The following is an 18,664-nucleotide window of genomic DNA, read 5'->3' as shown; positions in this document are numbered from 1 at the left end:
CCCAGTGACCAGTTTTAACTGCAGCCCAAAACAGTAACTAGTGATCAATGTAAAATTCTCATTTTGTCACTATTCCCAAAAGTCTAATTTTTCAGTAAAAAAGATTTGTTACTGATAAAAATCTGCTATTCCTCTATGTACAATAGTCTAATCAGGTCTAACCTTTGAGTCTATACTTACACAAGAAGTGTTCACTTAATTTTGGGGTCTCAGTTACTTTGTCTTCACTTCTAGAGTATGCTTTTCCTGCCCTGTGTCTACTTTTGTGTCTGCAGTCATTCTGAAACCCTGAGGTTTCCAGAGATAATTCATCTACTCATGAATATTTAAATAAGTAATTCATAATAATTCAATCAAATATTTGAGTATCTCTTTGAACTGGGCATCATGTTATCATTCCCAGCTTCAAAGACTTTTAAGAATATGCCTGTGATCATAATGGTAGAATGGGTGAAACAGGAAGACCATGAGGCCAGCTATGGCCAAAGAACATGCTGCTTCAGCTCCACACCAGTGTTATTAAGTGCACAATACCACAGTAGGCACTACATAGATAATTTCTGGAAAGGCAGCCATTAAAATATTACTTTATTCCATTAGGTTGTTTTGAGGATTCATGAAAAAATACAAAGTGCTGATGGATATTTAAATTTATCATAGAATGTTCCCTTATTTTAAAAATAAACTGCAGCTCAACCAAGGAAAAATTTAAAAGGTTAATAAGGCAAGTTTACAAGTGAAAATACTATAATATTCCTATAGATTTGCTGATCTAAAAGAGCCAACCAAATGCAATGTGTGGACCTTGTCTAGAAACAATTCAAAAAAACCAACAGTGCAAAGAAAGACATTTTACGATAAGTGGGGAAATTTTAATAAATATACTGCTCATTATCATTTTATTTGTTACGGTGATCACTGATCAGTGATCTTTGATGTTACTATTGTAATTGTTTTGGGATGCCATGAACCACGTCCACACAAGACAGTAAACTTAATAAATGTTGAGTGTGTTCTGACTGTTCCACCAACCAGACCATTCCCCATCTCTCTCCTCAAGTCTCACTAGACCCTGAGACATAGTAACATGGAATTAGGCCAATTAATAACCTTACAATAGCCTCTTAAGTGTTCAAGTGAAAGAAAGAGTCACACGTTCCTCACTTTAACTCAAAAGCTAGAAATGATTAAACTTAGTGAGGAAGGCATGTCAAAAGCCGAGACAGGATGAATCCTAGTCCTCTCGCACCAGTTAGTCAAGTTGTGACTGCAAAGGAAAAGTTCTTCAAGGAAATTAAAAATGTTACTCCAGTGAACATACAAATGTTAAGAAAGTGAAACTGTATCTTCAACAGAAATTAGCTGATCTATGTTGATCTATAAGCACACTTAACTTTATTCCTCAAAGCATAAAAAAGCCTGAAAGCAGGTAGATAAAAAGCCTGATTAAGTAGGTTTATCTAAAATGAAAGTAGCAGTTAAGATCATCTATAAAAATTATATCTATTTTTTCTAGCTTTATTGAGATGTAATTGACATATAACCTGTAAGTTTAAGGTGTACAATGTGATGATTTGATATACATACATATTTTGACATGATTACCACAATAAGGTTAGTTAACACATCTATCACCATACATCGTTACCATTTTTGTGTGTGTGCTGAGAACATTTAAGATTTACTCTCTTAAGCAACTTTCAAACATACAGTACAGTACTGCTAACTACAGTCACCACGTTATACATTAGATCCAGAAATTATTCATCTTACAACTGAAAGTTTGTACCGTTTGACCAACAACTCCCCATTTCCCCCCACTCTTTGGCCCCTGGAAACCACTAATCTACTTTCTATGAGTTCAGTGTTTTTAGATCCCACATATAAGTGAGTTCATACAGTATCTGTCTTTCTCCGTCTGAATTAATGTCATTTAGCATAATGCCATCAAGATTCATCCATGTTGTTACAACTTTATCCATTCATCCATTAATGGACACTTAGGTTGTTTCCACATGGCTACGGTGTCCACTGTGAATAATACTGAAATGAACATGGGGGTACAGATATCTCTTCCAGATAGCGATTTCATTTCTTTCAGATATATACTCAGAAGTGGGACTGCTGGATCACATGGTAGTTCTATTTTTAATTTTCTGAGGAAATTCCATACTGTTTTCCACAATGGCTATCCTATTTACATTTGCATCAACACTGCACTAGGATTCCCTTTTTTCCACATTCTCGCCAACACTTGTTATTTCTTGTCTTTTTGATAAAAGCCTTCCTAACAGGTATTAAGTGATGTCTTATTGTGATTTTATATTTGCATTTCCCTGATGACTGGTGATGCTGAGCATCTTTCCATGTATCTGTTCGCTATCTGTATGTCTTCTTTGGAAAAATGTCTATTCAGGTCCTTTGATCATTTTTTAATTGGATTATTTGTTTTTTGAGTCGTATCAGTTCCTAATATATTTTGGATACTACCCCATATCTGATATATGATTTGCAAATATTTTCTCCCACTTGGTAGGCTGCCTTTTCATTTTGTTGGTTGTTTCCCTTGCGGTACAAAAGCTTTTTACTTTGATGCAGTCCCACTTGTTTATTTTTGTTTTGTTTCTTTTTGCTTATGCAAAATTTATACCTATTGATATATGCATCAATAAAGCTTTTTGACATTGCCAAATCTCTCTCTAGATACTGTTATAGGGCCCTCACTGCCTGGGGAGGGAGCAAAACAATGACTTCGCTCTACAACTCAAATTAATGCTATTTAGAATGTCAAGATTTCATTTCTCATGAATTAGATTACTCAGATTGTATGAAATTAATAAGTAAATTTTTGCTACTTATTTCTTCAGCTTTCTTATACCCAACTTCAAGGTTCATTCAGACCTTCACCTAGTTATCCTTATCTTATTGAGATGATAAGCATGGTGATATACACCATAATATTAAAATAATTTTTTTTTTTTTTTTTGCGATACGCAGGCCTCTCACTGTTGTGACCTCTCCCATTGCGGAGCACAGGCTCCAGACGTGCAGTCTCAGCGGCCATGGCTCACGGGCCCAGCCACTCCACGGCGTGTGGGATCTTCCCGGACCAGGGCACGAACCCGCGTCCCCTGCATTGGCAGGCGGACTCTGAACCACTGCGCCACCAGGGAAGCCCAATATTAAAATACTTTAACAAAAAAACTTCTTGTAGCAAAACGACCAGGTGTTTCAACATTTTTGTTCACTGATGAAAAATTCAATCTATATTCAGCCAAACTAGTAGGGATTTTAACACTACAAAAGCACTATATCTAAATGGGTATTATAACAAAATACTTTTCAATTTTAGGAAAGAAACGAAAACAATGAAAAAATTACATTGTCAAGTGATACCTTTAAAGAATACAAATGACTATAACATCATCTCATACTTTTGGTAAAAGCCTTAAATACCACGAAGTCTTCTCTTCCCCCATGCAGACAAATAATTAAAACAAATGGTTCTGCCAGGATTTCCATAAGAAATGAAAATCAGTTTATTTCAGAACACCATCTATACATGAGTATTAACTAATGATGAAGGTACCAGTGACAGTGTACAAGCCTAAGCCTAATAATTCTTTGACAGTCGTCTTATATCTTACCAGATGTGAATAAGTAAATGACATTTACAGCAAACCTTCTTCTTGTTCAACCATATACTAAAAACTACACATATTAATAAGTTTGTCAATTATTTTCAGCCATGTTGTATCCACATAACCAGACAAAAATACATATGTAAAAAAAAATCACTTAATAATTACTTATGCAATGTATCTAACACTGAGCTTGGTGGAGCACAGATTCAAAAATATAACTCATGATTATTTATCATCTTTGAAAACTAGACAAAACAAGGATAGGTTACCCAAAATATTAAATACTAAAACAACAACAGGGACTTCCCTGGCCATCCAGTGGTTAAGACTTTGCATTTCCACTGCAGGGGTTGCGGGTTCGACCCCTGGTTGGGGAACTAAGATCCCACATGCCACGTGGCCAAAAAATAAAACAACGACAACAACAAATGAAGGAGTGTATCTAGAAAAAACACTTCTGGCTTCACAGCTCAGGAAAACAAAACAAAACAGTACGACGCAGTTCCAAAGTGAGGGGGACGCTTGTGTTGCCAAGTCAAGAATCCCTTCTGCAAGTCAACACAACAGGCTAGACAGACTGACCAGCAGCCAGCATATCCCTGGGTCTAGTCTGGCTGCAAGCAGAAATCAGAGGAGGCCAGAGCTCAATGATGAAACCCCAGGCCAGAGCTCAATGATGAAACCCCAAATGGAGGTAGCACAGAGAGGCTAAGAGAGGACTGAGAGTCTTTATACCATTAGTTACCCTGCTATGTGGATTTCTTTTGCTCAGGTCATATAATCAAAAGAAATAAATTACATATAAAAATACTGTCATAAACATGAAACCATAAAACACCTAGAAGAGAACATAGGCAAAACACTCTTTGACATAAATAGTAGGAATATTTTCTTGGCTCAGTCTCCTAAAGTAAAGTAAATAAAAGCAAAAATAAGCAAATGGGACCTAATTAAACTTAAAAGCTTTTGCACAGCAAAGGAAAACATCAACAAAACAAAAAGACAACCTACAAAATGGGAGAAAATATTTGCAAATGATGCATGTGACAAGGGGTTAATATTCAAAATATACAAACAGCTCATATAACTCAATATCAAAAAACCAAACAATCCAATCAAAAAATGGGCAGAAGACTTGAATAGACATTTTTCCAAAGAAGACATGCAGATGGCTTATAGGCACATGAAAAGATGCTCAACACCACTAAATATTAGAAAAACGCAAATCAAAACCACAATGAGGTTTCACCTCACACCTATCGGAATGGCTATCATCAAAATGTCTACAAATAACAGATGTTGGAGAGTATGTGAAGAAAAGGGAAGTCTTGTACACTGTTGGTGGGAATGTAACTATGTCACTGTGGAAAACAGTATGGAGGTGCCTTAAAAAAACTACCTTAACTACACCTTAAATAGAACTACCATATGATCCAGCTATTCCACTACTGGGAATATACCCAGAAAAAACAAAAACACTTAATTCAAAAAGATACATGCACCCCAATGATCATAGCAGCATATTTATAATAGCCAAGACACAGAAGCAACTTAAGTGCCCATCAGCAGACTACTGGATTAAGAAGATGTGATACACACACACACACACACACACTCCCTCTCTCTCTCTCATACAATGGAATATTACTCAGCCACAAAAAAGAATGAAATATTGCCATTTGCAGCAATGTGGATGGACCTAGAGAATATTATACTCAGTGAAATAAGCCAGACAGAGAAAGACAAATGCTATATGATATCACTTATCTGTGGAATCTAAAAAATAATACAAATGAATGTATATACAAAACAGACTCACAGATACAGAAAATAAATTTGTGGTTACCAAAGGGGAGAGAGGAGGAAGGGACAAATTAGGGGTATGAGATTAACAAACTACTATATATTAATTAGATAAGCAGCAAGGATATACTATATAGCACAGGAAATTGTACCTTTTATCTTATAATAACTTATAACGGAATATAATCTGCAAATACACTGGATCATTATGCTGTATACCTGAAACTAACACAATATTATAAATCAACCATACTTCAATAAAAATAAATAAAAATAACAATAAATAATTTTTTAAAAATGGTGTCGTAAAGAGAATAGGTTTTAGTCTAGAACATTACTGTAGCCCTCTCTGAGGTGATCTTTCGCAAATAGCAGGCTCAGGAAAAATGTTCCTTATTGAATGATGAGCAGTAATTTCTTAAAAAAATTGATGCTATGAATATAAGAAGGAAACAAAATGGAAATCAAAAGGAAAAACACAGAAAAAAGTACCTATGAAGCAGATGAAAATCATAGTTAAAGGGTGTGCCACAAATTTAAACTTTAATTACCTCTATAACACAAGATATATAAAGTAGAGGTACAGAAACTTAATGAAGTTATGTTAAAAAACAAAGAAATTAAATGTGAACTGACGGGTGTGAGAAGTAAAAGAAAAATAAACACCACTGAAATGAAGACCAAATGGAAGCAGAAAAGAGAATAGGCACTGCTAAAAAAACAGGAAAGTATACATAGGACATGACTGAAAGAAAATTTTCAAAGGGAATGAACAGACCAAAAGTGTTTTAGAGAAAAACTAAATTATGAAAGAAAATACAAAGGATAGAGATGATAGGTCAAAATCAATCAAAAAACATAAGCATACTTGATGGCTTCAAAGAAGAAAACCAAAATAAAAGCCCTGAAAAACTGTTCTCCATGTAATTCAAGAAAAATTCCCAGAAATGATAGAAAAGTGTAAACTGGACATTAAAATAATATAGCCCATCCAGAAAGAGATATAGATGCATCAACACCAAGACATATTCCAGTAGTGGACTGCCAAAATGGGTAGTGAAACCAAAAAAAATCCATCATCTCTAAGAAGAAAACAAAAAACCCAGGCGGCCCTCAGCTTGTCTACAGTAAACAGTGGAGCAACGCCTACAACATCAACCAGAAAAGAAAGTGAGACTGAGGAATTTCTTACCCAGCCACTTCCTCATTTAGTATAAACTCTGTGTAAAGACGTTTTTAAAATGCAAGAAACTGGGGAATTGGTTTCCCATTAGTTTAGTCCTGAAAAACTTTGAGGAGATAACTTCAACCAAAGAACACTGTGCAGAAACAAAATGGACTGAAGGGAAGGCATGAAATCACTTAGTGGTTTAAATAATCTGCATACAGAAGAGAATGTAACAGTTACAGACAACAACAACATCGAAATTACATACCTAACAAGAGGTAAGAGGGGAAAAAGGCAAAGATCATTTAAAGATGGTAAAGGGGAATTCCCTGGCGGTCCAGTCGTTAGGACTCCTCGCTTTCACTGTCGGGGACCGGGTTCAGTCCCTTGTCAGGGAATTATGATCCCACAAGCTGCATGGCGTGGCCAAATTAAAAAAAAATAAAAACATAAAGTTGGTAAAGAAAATAATCTAAGTATATTGTAGAATAAATTATAAATATCTTTTAAAATACAAAGGTAACATCAGAAAAATAATTTAACCAATTAATATGATGTGCTGAGAAAGAAGGATAGAAAGAGAAAAAGGCAACATACCAACTATCACTACACATAACTGGGAATAAGAAAACACTGCCTAATAAAATGGAGATACAAGTATATTAAACAAAGCTATAGTTATAAAGATTACCAGCGGATTCAAAGTCTATACCTTTCAAATTACTAAAAGCACATACTAAACAGAAGAAAACTTGGATCACATAGTAATATATTTGGTGGTTCACAAAGTGATTATATAGTAACATATTTTTAGGAACAGAAACAGTAACAATTACTATGATGACGGAATTAAGACCAAGCATAGCTCTAATGTCAACGAATGAAAGTAAGCTTAATAATACTTAAGAGAAAAGACAAACTGAATCACAAAGTGAAATCTGAGTTTGAAATTTTAAAAAGCATCTAAAGGAAGTGTCTCAAAAATGTTGAAAATAGAAAGATGGTTAAAAGTACACTACAAAAAAATTATGGTGAGAAAGAAATTGTTGTTGGAATATTAATTATACAAGATTAAATTTAGAGTACAAAAGGAAAGTAATTGTATAATAAGGCTATTATATAATGAATGACACAGAGTATAATCCCAAATGAAGATTTAACAGTAAAATTCATGCTCCCAGTACTATGGTGGTTCAGTTATTCTAAAAGCCCTTTCCTTTGCAAATACCTAGAAATATGGAAATTAGATAAAATACTATATTTTAAAATGCAAAGCTGGCCTGAAGAAAAGTAAAAAAAATATTTACAATGACCAGAAACAAAAGAGAAAGTCAAACCCAGAGAAACAGGTGAGTAATAAAGCCATGGGTCACAATGAAGGTGTCTACAGACACCATCAACAAGGAACCTTAAGATTTAACAGCCAAGCAGAGCAATAGGAATAGGGTCTTAGATCTACACAAAATGAACAGTGGAAGTGAGGCTCCTAAACAAAACATGAGCCTAAGAAAGCTACAACATAAATGAAAGTGGAAAAGGGGTGACAATAGAAAGAGAGATATAAGCAAAAGGAAACCAGCAGGAAGTAGATTTATACATGTATGGTCAATTGCTGTGCCACAAGGGCACCAATGTAACTTATGGAAAAGAATATAGACTTTTCTACAAATGGTGCTGGAATAACTGGATATCGGTGTGAAAGAAAACTGAACCTAGAACTCTCTTCTCACCCCATATACAAAAATTAATTTGAGATAAATCATATATCAAAACACAAATGCTAAAACTATAAAACTTCCAGTACAAAACATAAGAGACCATATTTGTGATTGTGGGGTAAAAAAGACTTATTGGTGACAACATAAAAAGCATTACCATATAAGAACTGGATTAACTGGATTTTATCAAAATTCTAAAATTCTGTTGATCAAAGGATATTGTGAAGAAAAGTAAAAGGCAAGTTATAGACTGGGAGAAACTACCCATAACACATGTATGTGGCATAGGTGTTTTATGCAGAGTATAAAAAAAACTCCTTCAAATCAGAGGTAAAAAGACAACAACTGGGAATTCCCTGGCAGTCCAATGGTTAGGACTCAGTGCTTTCACTGCCACAGCCCAGGTTCAATCTCTGGTCGGGGAACTAAGATCCCACAAGCCATGCAGAGAGGCCAAAAAAAAAAAAAGACAACAACTAAAACATGGGTAAAACATTAATATAAGATATAACTATCTCATATAGATAGACACCCAATAAGCACAGGGAAAGATGCCAACACCATTAGTCATTAGGAAAACACAAATTAAAATACAATGACCTACCACATGAAGATCCATTAATTTTGAATGGCTAAAATGATATAGGCTGAGACTTCAAGCACCGAGAACTCTCATATATTGCTGATGGGCTGGAAAAAAAGTTGGGCAGTTTTCTTACAAAGTTAAACAGATATACCTACCCTAAAATCTAGCAGGAGAAAGCATGTCCACAAAAGGACTTGTTCAAGAATGTTAATACCATCTTTATTCATAAGACTTCTAAATTAGAACCAACCCAAATGTCTGTCAGCAAGTGAATGAATAAAATAACTGTCCTACATTCAGAGATCAAAAAAATGTATATGAATCTCAAAAACATGTTGAACAAGAGAAGTCAGACACACATAAATTATATGATTTCCATTCATACCAAGTTCCAAAAAAGACAAACGTAAGCTATGGTAGAGTAAGGGATTATAACTCATTCAATATATAGGATTCCATGAGCCCATACTGAGGAGGGAAGGACAGATGGATGGGCAGAGAGAGAGAAAGAAAGAGATTGCTGGGCAGAGGAGGGCTCTTCCTTAAAGCAGGATGCCAGTCAATAAATCAACATTTTAACAACTACATGGCAAAAATTATTTTAAGCAAGAATCATCTATGGATGCAAATCCAAGAGGAAAAAATCAAATAAGGAGAAGCATATTTGCATGGTCTTAACATCTCATGTTAGTTGTTTGTTAAATAGGCAACAATTGAGTGAGGGAAAAATAGTAACTATATATATGGTAGAGAAACTACAACACTTTGACTAGCAATTAAAATTAATACCACCAGTGAGAGGCTGACAGATACAGTGTGCCTTCAAAAGCAATATCGTGACAAGGACAGGACCTTGATCTCACTTACGTACCAATCCAGAAAGGACTAATCTAAATCCTGTCATGAGAAAACATTAAAGAAATTGAGACACATTCTATAAAATAAACAGGTCTATATTCTTTAAAAAAAAAATACTAATGTCATGAAAGGCTGTGGAACTGTCCTACAATAAAGGATAGAAAGAGATATCACTAAATGCAAAAGCTGATCTGGGACTGGATCTTTGCGCTAAAAGAAAAAAAATGCTATAAGGATACTATTGGTACAATTGACAACAGATATGTAGATTAAAGAACTGCATAGAAGTTAAATTTCCTGAATTTGATTATGTACTGTGGCTATGTTAGAGAATATCTTTGTTCTTAAAAAATACACACAATGTTGAAATATTGTAGGTTAAAGGAGCATGATACATGTAACCTACCCTCAAGTGATTCAGAAAAAAAAAACCACTAACATGCGTGTGTATGTGTAGAGAGAGACAAAGAAAGGGACAGAGGGAGAGGGAGAGAGAATAAAAAATTAAAGGAGCCCCAATGTTCATTGCAGCAGTGTTTACAATAGCCAAGACATGGAAGCAACCTAAACGTCCATCGACAGAGGAACAGATAAAGAAGATGTGGTACATATACACAATGGAATACTACTCAGACATTAATGCCATTTGCAGCAACATGGATGGATCTAGCGATTGTGATACTGAGTGAAGTAAGTCAGACAGAGAAAGAGAAATACAGTGTGGTATTACTTATATGCGGAACCTAAAAAGAAATGATACAAATGAATTTATTTACAAAACAGAAATAGAGTCACAAACTTAAGAACGAACTTTTGGTTGGGTGGGGGGGAAGGGTTAGAGAGTTTGGGACTGACATGTCCACACCGCTATATTTAAAATGGATAACCAACAAGGACCTACTGTATAGCACAGGGAACTCTGCTCAATATTATGTAACAACCTAAATGGGAAAAGAATTTGAAAAGGAATAGATACATGTATATGTATAACTGAATCACTTTGCTGTACACCTGAAACTATCACAACATTGTTAATCAACTATACTTCAATATAAAATAAAATGTTAAAAAAAGGTAAAGGAAAAGTGGCAAAATGTTTAAAATTAAACTAGATAAAAGGTATATGAAAGTTATTTCTATACTTTTCTTAATAACTTCTCTATAAGTTAAAATTATTTCAAAGTAAAAAGTTAAAAAATATTGAGAGGGACTTCCCTGGTGGTGCAGTGGTTAAGAATCCGCCTGCCAATGCAGGGGACATGGGTTCTAGCCCTGGTCCAGGAAGATCCCACGTGCCGTGGAGCAACTAAGCCCATGTGCCACAACTACTGAGCCTGCGATCCACAATTACTGAGTCCGCATGCTACAACTACTGAAGCCCACGTGCCTAGAGCCCATGCTCCGCAACAAGAGAAGCCACCACAATGAGAAAATCCGTGCACTGCAAGGAAGAGTTGCCCCCACTCGCCGCAACTAGAGAAAGTCCGCAAGCAGCAACGAAGATCCAACGCAGCCAAAAATAAGTAAGTAAATTAAATAAATTCTTAAAAAAATTAAGAGAGCATCAAGTAACTAACACAAAACAATACATTCTGGTGACAGACATCAAATCAGTGGTTGCCTAATTCAAGGGGAAGGAGTTGACTAAAAAGAGGCCTATTCTGGGTGATGGAAGTATTCTGTATCTGATGTGTTTGAAAACACAGAAGTATACATATATCACAATTCACTGAACTGTACAGCTAAAATCTGTGCATTTTACTGAATTTAATTATACCTAAAATTTTTTTAAAGCCAATAAGGAAACTTAAGGTTTGGCATGGGGAGAAAATTAATGATCAAAATTTATAATCATAAGCCTACCTAAAAATGAATTTGATACTGCCTATGTGACCTGGAAAACCTTAAACCAAAGACTTAACTTTGTAAGTCCTTCCTAAAAGAATCTACTCACTATTTAGGTTTCTCAAAATTCCCAGAGATTAAGATTACCTAATTATTAAAACAAAATTTTTTTAATTAGCAAATACATTGGGAAATAAGCTATCATGAACAACAATAATAACAAAAGGTAAAATTAGCCTCCAAAACACTTCAGATATGTAAAATAAGTATATTCTAGATATTTACAGAAATAAGAGATGAAATTAAAAGTTGGCAAGAAACAAGATACCAACGTCATAACGAGGCAGATAGAAACTGGATATTCTAGGGCTTAAAAATACACTACGTGACATTAAGAACAGAAAATAAAATGTTCCTATTCTCCATTTCAAGAAAGGAACGGAGTGACTGTTCTTTGACATTAGTCGGCTAATCTCTCATCTATACTCTGAAATTCAGCAAGTCATTAAACACTCCTGTTTTTTACAGTCTACAGACTTCCTCCCAAACCAGATACAATACTAACTCTTTGCTTTGCTTGGAGAGCCATGTCCAAGGAGCACAGTTCTCCCTTGCTTAGCAAGTAATAAATTCAACTTCTTTGTTTCAGACTTTTTCTTTTTTTTTGGCCATGCCACACGGCTTCCGGGATCTTAGTTCCCCAACCAGAGATTGAATCCCAGCCCCTAGCAGTGAAAGTGCAGAGTTCTTAACCAAGGAACCGCCAGGTAATTCCCTGTGTCAGACATATTGTGTGGGCTTTGGTTTAAGATATTTTGAGTGATGGTCTCTTCCTTAAGAGAATCCAATAGATTAACTTACAGCAAAAGATAGTATTAGTTAACAAGAATATGGATAAACAAAAATATCCAACTGAAGCAGAGAAATTTAAAATAAGAAAATACAAAAAGAGAAGATAAGAGATATATGGGACACTGAGAAAAGGTCTAACATAGGTATAACTGGAGGCAAGGAGTATTAAAGATGAGCAAAAATAACAGTTGAAGAGAAAACAACAGAGAATTATCCAGAACTAATGAATGATATCAGCCCACAGATTAAGAAGTATAAATGCAAAGAAAACCACACTTAGGCACATCATAGTAAAATTTTGGATAGCTGAACAAAGAGAAAACCTTAAAATCAGCAGGAGGCGGGGGGAAGACCATTTATAACAGCACCAAAAATATTAAATACCTAGGAATAAAGTTAATGATATATGTGAAAGAACTATATATTGAAAATTACAAAAAATTTACTGAAAAAGAAATAAGGGAAAGAATAATTGAGATGAAGTAACTGGAGGGCAATTAAAGAAATGGAAGAATAGGACTTCCCTGGTGGTGCAGTGTTTAAGAATCCACCTGCCAATGGAGGGGAAATGGGTTCGAGTCCTGGTCCGGGAAGATTCCACATGCCACACAGCAACGAAGCCTGTGTGCCACAACTACTGAGCCTGTGCTCTAGAGCCCGTGACCCACAACTACTGAAGCCCGTGTGCCACAACTACTGAAGTCCGCATGCCTAGAGCCTGTGCTCCACAACAAGAGAAGCCACCGCAATAAGAAGCCCACGCATCGCAACGAAGAGTAGCCTCCACTCACCACAAGTAAAGAAAGCCCTCACACAGCAACGAAGACCCAACGCAGCCAATAAATAAATAAATTGTAATGGTTCAATTATATTCCATATACAATAGTAAATAAATAAATATAACCAATCAATCCACCATCACCTCTACCTTATAACATATACAAAAATCAATTCCAAGTTGATTGTAGAGAATTCCCTGGCGGACTGGCAGTTAGGAATCCACACTTTCACTGTCAAGGGCTCAGGTTCAATCCTTGGTCAAGGAACTAAGATCCCACAAACCAAAAGGCCAAACAAACAAGCAACAAAAACCCAAGTAGGTTGTAGATCTAAATGTAAAAAAGAGACAAAAAAGTTTTTAGAAGAAAACACAGGAAATTATCTTCACAACCTTGTAATAGACAAAGATTTCTTAAATAGGATGCAAAAAGTGTCAGCCATAAAAGACAATACCAATAAAGAATATTTAACAGGACATTAAATTTGAGAATGTCTGCTTATCAAAAGGCATAATTAAGAGAGTGAAAAGGCAAGCCATAGCCTGAGAAAAATCATTTGCAACACAGATACAAAAGACCCATCCAGAATATAAACCTGATAAGTCTCTACAAAATGATAAGAAAAAGGCAGGCAGATAACCCAGGAGAAAAATGGATAAGACATGAACAAGCACTTAACATAAGTGGATATCCAAACGGCTAATAAGCATAGGAAAAGGTGTTAAGCTTCATTTGTCATCAGAAAAATGTACATGAAAAGTCAATAGCTATCACTATATTCCTATAAGAATAACTAAAATGGCACTAAAGATAAGCAATATGAGGTACTGGTGAGGCTATGGTACAAATGGAACTCTTATCCACTGTTGACACAAGTATAAATTGGTTAAATCACTTTGAAAAATGTTTGGCCAAGTTATGGGTTGAACTGTGTCCCCCAAAATTCATATGTTGAAGTCTTAGCTCCAGTCCCTCAGAAAGTGGGAAATAGGGCCATTACTGATGTAATCAGTAATTAAGTCATTAGGGTGGGCCCAAATCCAATATGACTGATGTCCTTATAAGAAGGGAAATTTCTGACACAAATAGAGGGAAGATGATGTGAAAAGACATTGGAAGAAGATACACATCTAAAAGCCAAGGAGAGAGACCTGGAACAGATCCTTCCCTCACAGTCCTGAGAAGGAATCAACTCTGCCAACACCTTGATTTTCGAATTCTAGCCTCAAGAACCGTGAAACAATAAATTTCTGTTGTTCAACCCACCCAGTTATGGTACTTCGTTATGACATCCCTGACAAACTAACAGAGGCAGCATCTACTTAGTGGAATATATGCATATTTATGACCAACAATTCCTCTTCTTGGTATATGCACAACAGAAATGTGTATATATGTTTACCAAAAGAATTGTCTAAGAATGTTCATAGCACTGTTATTTTTAAGAGCTCCAAACTAGAAACAACCCAAGTGCTCATCAACAGTACAATGAATAAATAAATTATGGTATATTTACACAATGGAATTTTATATAGCAATGAGAATGAACCAATTACAACTACATGCGACACTATGGAAGGATCTCACAATGATGTTGAATGAGAAAAGTCAGACATAAAAGAGTACATACGGGGCTTCCCTGGTGGCACAGTGGTTAAGGATCTGTCTGCCAATGCAGGGGACATGCGTTCAAGCCTGATCTGGGAAGGTCCCACATGCCACAGAGCAACTAAGCCCGTGCGCCACAACTACTGAGCCCACGTGCCTAGAGCCCAAGCTCCACAACAAGAGAAGCCACTGCAATGAGAAGCCCCAAATACATAATACATACAACGCAGCCAAAAATAATACATAATACATACAACATAATACATACAATGCAGCCAAATATACATAAATTAAATAAATAAATTAAAAAAAAGAGTACATATGGATGATTACAATTAACATAGTTGAACATGTAAAAGTAATCTGTGGTGTGAGAAATCAGGATAGTGGTTACCTTTGGAAAGGAGGGAGGCAGTAGTGATTGGGAGAAGGCAAAAGGAAGGTTTCTGGGATGCAGGTAACGTTCTATTTCTTGATTGTGGTGATGGCTATACGGTGAAAATTCTTCAAGTTATATGCTTATGATCTGCACACACTTCTCCATATGTTATTCATCATTAAAAAAAGTCCTTTAAAGCTGAATATGTGAGTTAACAGATTAAAAAGCTGAATCATAAACTGTAAGAGAGATCTTAAGAACAGCCATAGGGACTTCCCTGGTGGTCCAATGGCTAAGACTCCAACCTCCCAGTGCAGGGTACCCAGGTTCAATCCCTGGTCAGGGAACTAGATCCCACAGCCCTCAACTAAAGATCCCACATGCCACAACTAAAAAAAAAAAAGATGCCACATGCCACAACTAAAAGATGCCACACATGGCAACAAAGGTCCCGTGTGCCGCAACTAAGACCCAGCACAGCCAAATAAATAAATAAAATAAATAAATATTTATTGGGTTAGCCAAAAAGTTCGTGTGGGTTTTTCTGTAACATCTTGCAGAAAAACCCGAATGAACTTTTTGGTCAACCCCATTCAAAACAACAACAACAAAACAGCCATAATGTAGCCCAGATAGACATAGAAAATATGAGACATTAATGGAAGCATAGGATAAAGTGAAATGGACAAGTATAAGTCTAATTGGAGTAGCAGAAGAAGAAAATAAAGAGAATGGGTAAGAATCAATATTTGAAGAGTGAGAATTTCCCAGAATCAACATGGCACAAATCTCAGATTAAAAACATACAATAATCTCAAGGAGGATAAATAAAAAGAAAACCGGGCTTCCCTGGTGGCGCAGTGGTTGAGAGTCCGCCTGCCGATGCAGGGGACACGGGTTCGTGCCCCAGTCCAGGAAGATCCCACGTGCCACGGAGTGGCTGGGCCCGTGAGCCATGGCCGCTGAGCCTGCGCATCTGGAGCCTGTGCTCCGCAACGGAAGTGGCCACAACAGTGAGAGGCCAGCGTACCAAAAAAAAGAAAACCATATAGAATAAATTATAGCAAAATTGCAGAACTCTAAAGACATAAAGAATATCTTAAAATCAGATACAGATAAAAGATAGTTTACAAAGAAATGAAAATTAGACTGATTCTTTTTTTTTTTGAAAATTTTCAAACTCACATAAAAGTCAAAAAGAATAATACAATGAACACATTTATACCACTCAAGTGTTCACACTGTTAATATTTTGGCTGACCTCCTCAAAGTTTCTCTAAACATATACATGCCTTTCCCTTTTAGGAAAATGTAGAAAACAGGCTATAGATAGCAGGATTCTTCTTTTTTTTTTTTTTTTTTGCGGTACACGGGCCTCTCACTGTTGTGGCCTCTCCCATTGCGGGACACAGGCTCCAGACGCGCAGGCTCAGTGGCCATGGCTCACGGGCCCAGCCACTCCACGGCATGTGGGATCTTCCCGGACCGGGGCACAAACCTGTGTCCCCTGCATCGGCAGGCGGACTCTCAACCACTGCGCTACCAGGGAAGCCCGATAGCAGGATTCTTCATCCCCAAATTCTTTATCATGCATTTCCCAGGAACAAGAACATTCTTATACTCAACTATAACACCATTCCCACATCTAAGGTAATCAACATTAATTCAATAACAGCACTCTAATAGAGTCCAGATGAAGTTTTCCCAGTTAACCCAAAAGTGACCTTTAAAGCTTTTCTTTTTACTTATTCAGGATCTAATCAAGGTTTATGCATTACTTTCAGTTGTTCTAGCTCTTAGGTTGCTTCTCAATTTAGAACATTCCCACCACTTCCCTTGGTTCTCCATGACATTTAATCATTTGAAGAGATCAGGTCAGTTGTCCTGAAAAAATGTCCCACATGCTGAACTGGTTTGATTGTTTCCTCAGGATTATCAGGTCAAATATTTCTGGGAAGAACACCACGTAAGAATGTTATACACTGGGACTTGCCTGGTGGTGCAGTGGTTGAGAGTCCACCTGCCAATGCAGGGGACACGGGTTTGATCCCTGGTCCGGGAGGATCCCACTTGCCATGTAGCAGCTAGGCCCATGAGCCACAACTACTGAGCCTGTGCTTTACAGCCCTCGAACCACAACTACTGAGCCTGCATGCCATAAGTACTTAAGCCCACATGCCTAGAGCCCGTGCTCCGCAACAAGAAAAGCCACCGCAATGAGAGGCACGCGCACTGCTCACTGCAACTAGAGAAAGCCCGTGTGCAGCAACGAAGACCCAACACAGCCAAAAATAAATAAATTAAATAAATAACTTAAAAAAAAAGAAAGTTATAGACCTCCTGTGTACCACATTATGCCGGTATCTGTACCATTATCGGAGATACCAACCTTGACCATTTTAAGTGTAATTTTTCTCTTTGTAATCAATAAGTCACCTGTAGGATAATATTTTGATACTCGGGAGCATACTTTTTTTTTTTTTGCGGTACATGGTCCTCTCACTGTTGTGGCCTCTCCTGTTGTGGAGCACAGGCTCCGGACGCGCAGGCTCAGCGGCCATGGCTCACAGGCCCAGCCGCTCCGCAGCATGTGGGATCTTCCCGGACCGAGGAACGAACCCGTGTCCCCTGCATTGGCAGGCGGACTCTCAACCACTGCGCCACCAGGGAAGCCCGAGAGCACACTTTTTAATGGTACCTATGGAAGCCAGAAGACAGCAGACTACAGTGTTCAGGGTGCTAAGAAAAAAAAGGCTATTAAAGTAGAGCTGTATTGCCAACTGAAGTATCATTCAAGAATGAAGGCAAAATAAAATATATCCTGAAATTATTATTTCATGATCCAGTAAAAAAAAAAAAAAATAACGGAGAAGACTACGTATACACAAAAAGATTTTTTTTTCACAAAGCTTTGTTTTTTTATTCACTTGCCAGGGATTTAGCATTTTAGCATGTCTTGAAAAAAGTACTTTACCTGCCGTCTCTTCTCAAGGCAAAAGTGATGCCATCTTTCTGGAAGGGAAGCAGCTTTGCTCTTAGTTTGTCAGGCAAAAAATCCAGCTGTTTATAAGATTCACTTGTCAAACAAGAAATCTGAGGTGTAAGAGACTTTTTTATGTCATGACCTCTGGGCATGATGATCCTAAAAACAAAAAAATCACAAGAGGGAGGGGTGGGGAAAAGAGATATTACTAAGTGTATTAGAGAATTAAACATAAATAATAATATGAAAGCACTTATCAATAGCCTTGACATACTAGATATAAATTGGTTAAATCATGTTCCCAGAATAAGCTATTAAGAAAATTCAAAGCACTGAGTCCAAAAGCAATTACTTAATGCACTAAGAACCAGCATACTCTACTTCATTTGTATTTCTAATTGAGCCATGATGTAGCCATACCCATTTTAAGCAATAAATGTA

General features: G+C 36.7%; 1 protein-coding gene across 2 annotated transcripts in view; it reads right to left on the bottom strand.

Annotated features, from left to right (window-relative positions):
* Positions 1–18,375, bottom strand: part of ZRANB3 (zinc finger RANBP2-type containing 3) — a gene marked incomplete at its 5' end in the record, with an annotated part of 232,978 nt that extends 214,603 nt beyond the window's left edge. For both annotated transcript variants that reach the window (XM_082659043.1, XM_082659044.1), the window contains one exon: positions 18,215–18,375. In XM_082659043.1, the coding sequence (XP_082515169.1) occupies positions 18,215–18,375 (161 nt within the window). The remainder of the gene's footprint in view (positions 1–18,214) is intronic.
* Between the last annotated feature and the right edge of the window lie 289 nt (positions 18,376–18,664).

The sequence above is a fragment of the Grampus griseus genome (genome assembly GCF_964374135.1).
Source record: "Grampus griseus genome assembly, chromosome: 7".
Classification (NCBI taxonomy): Eukaryota; Metazoa; Chordata; class Mammalia; order Artiodactyla; family Delphinidae; genus Grampus; species Grampus griseus.
This window is presented reverse-complemented; position numbering and strand designations above follow the sequence as displayed.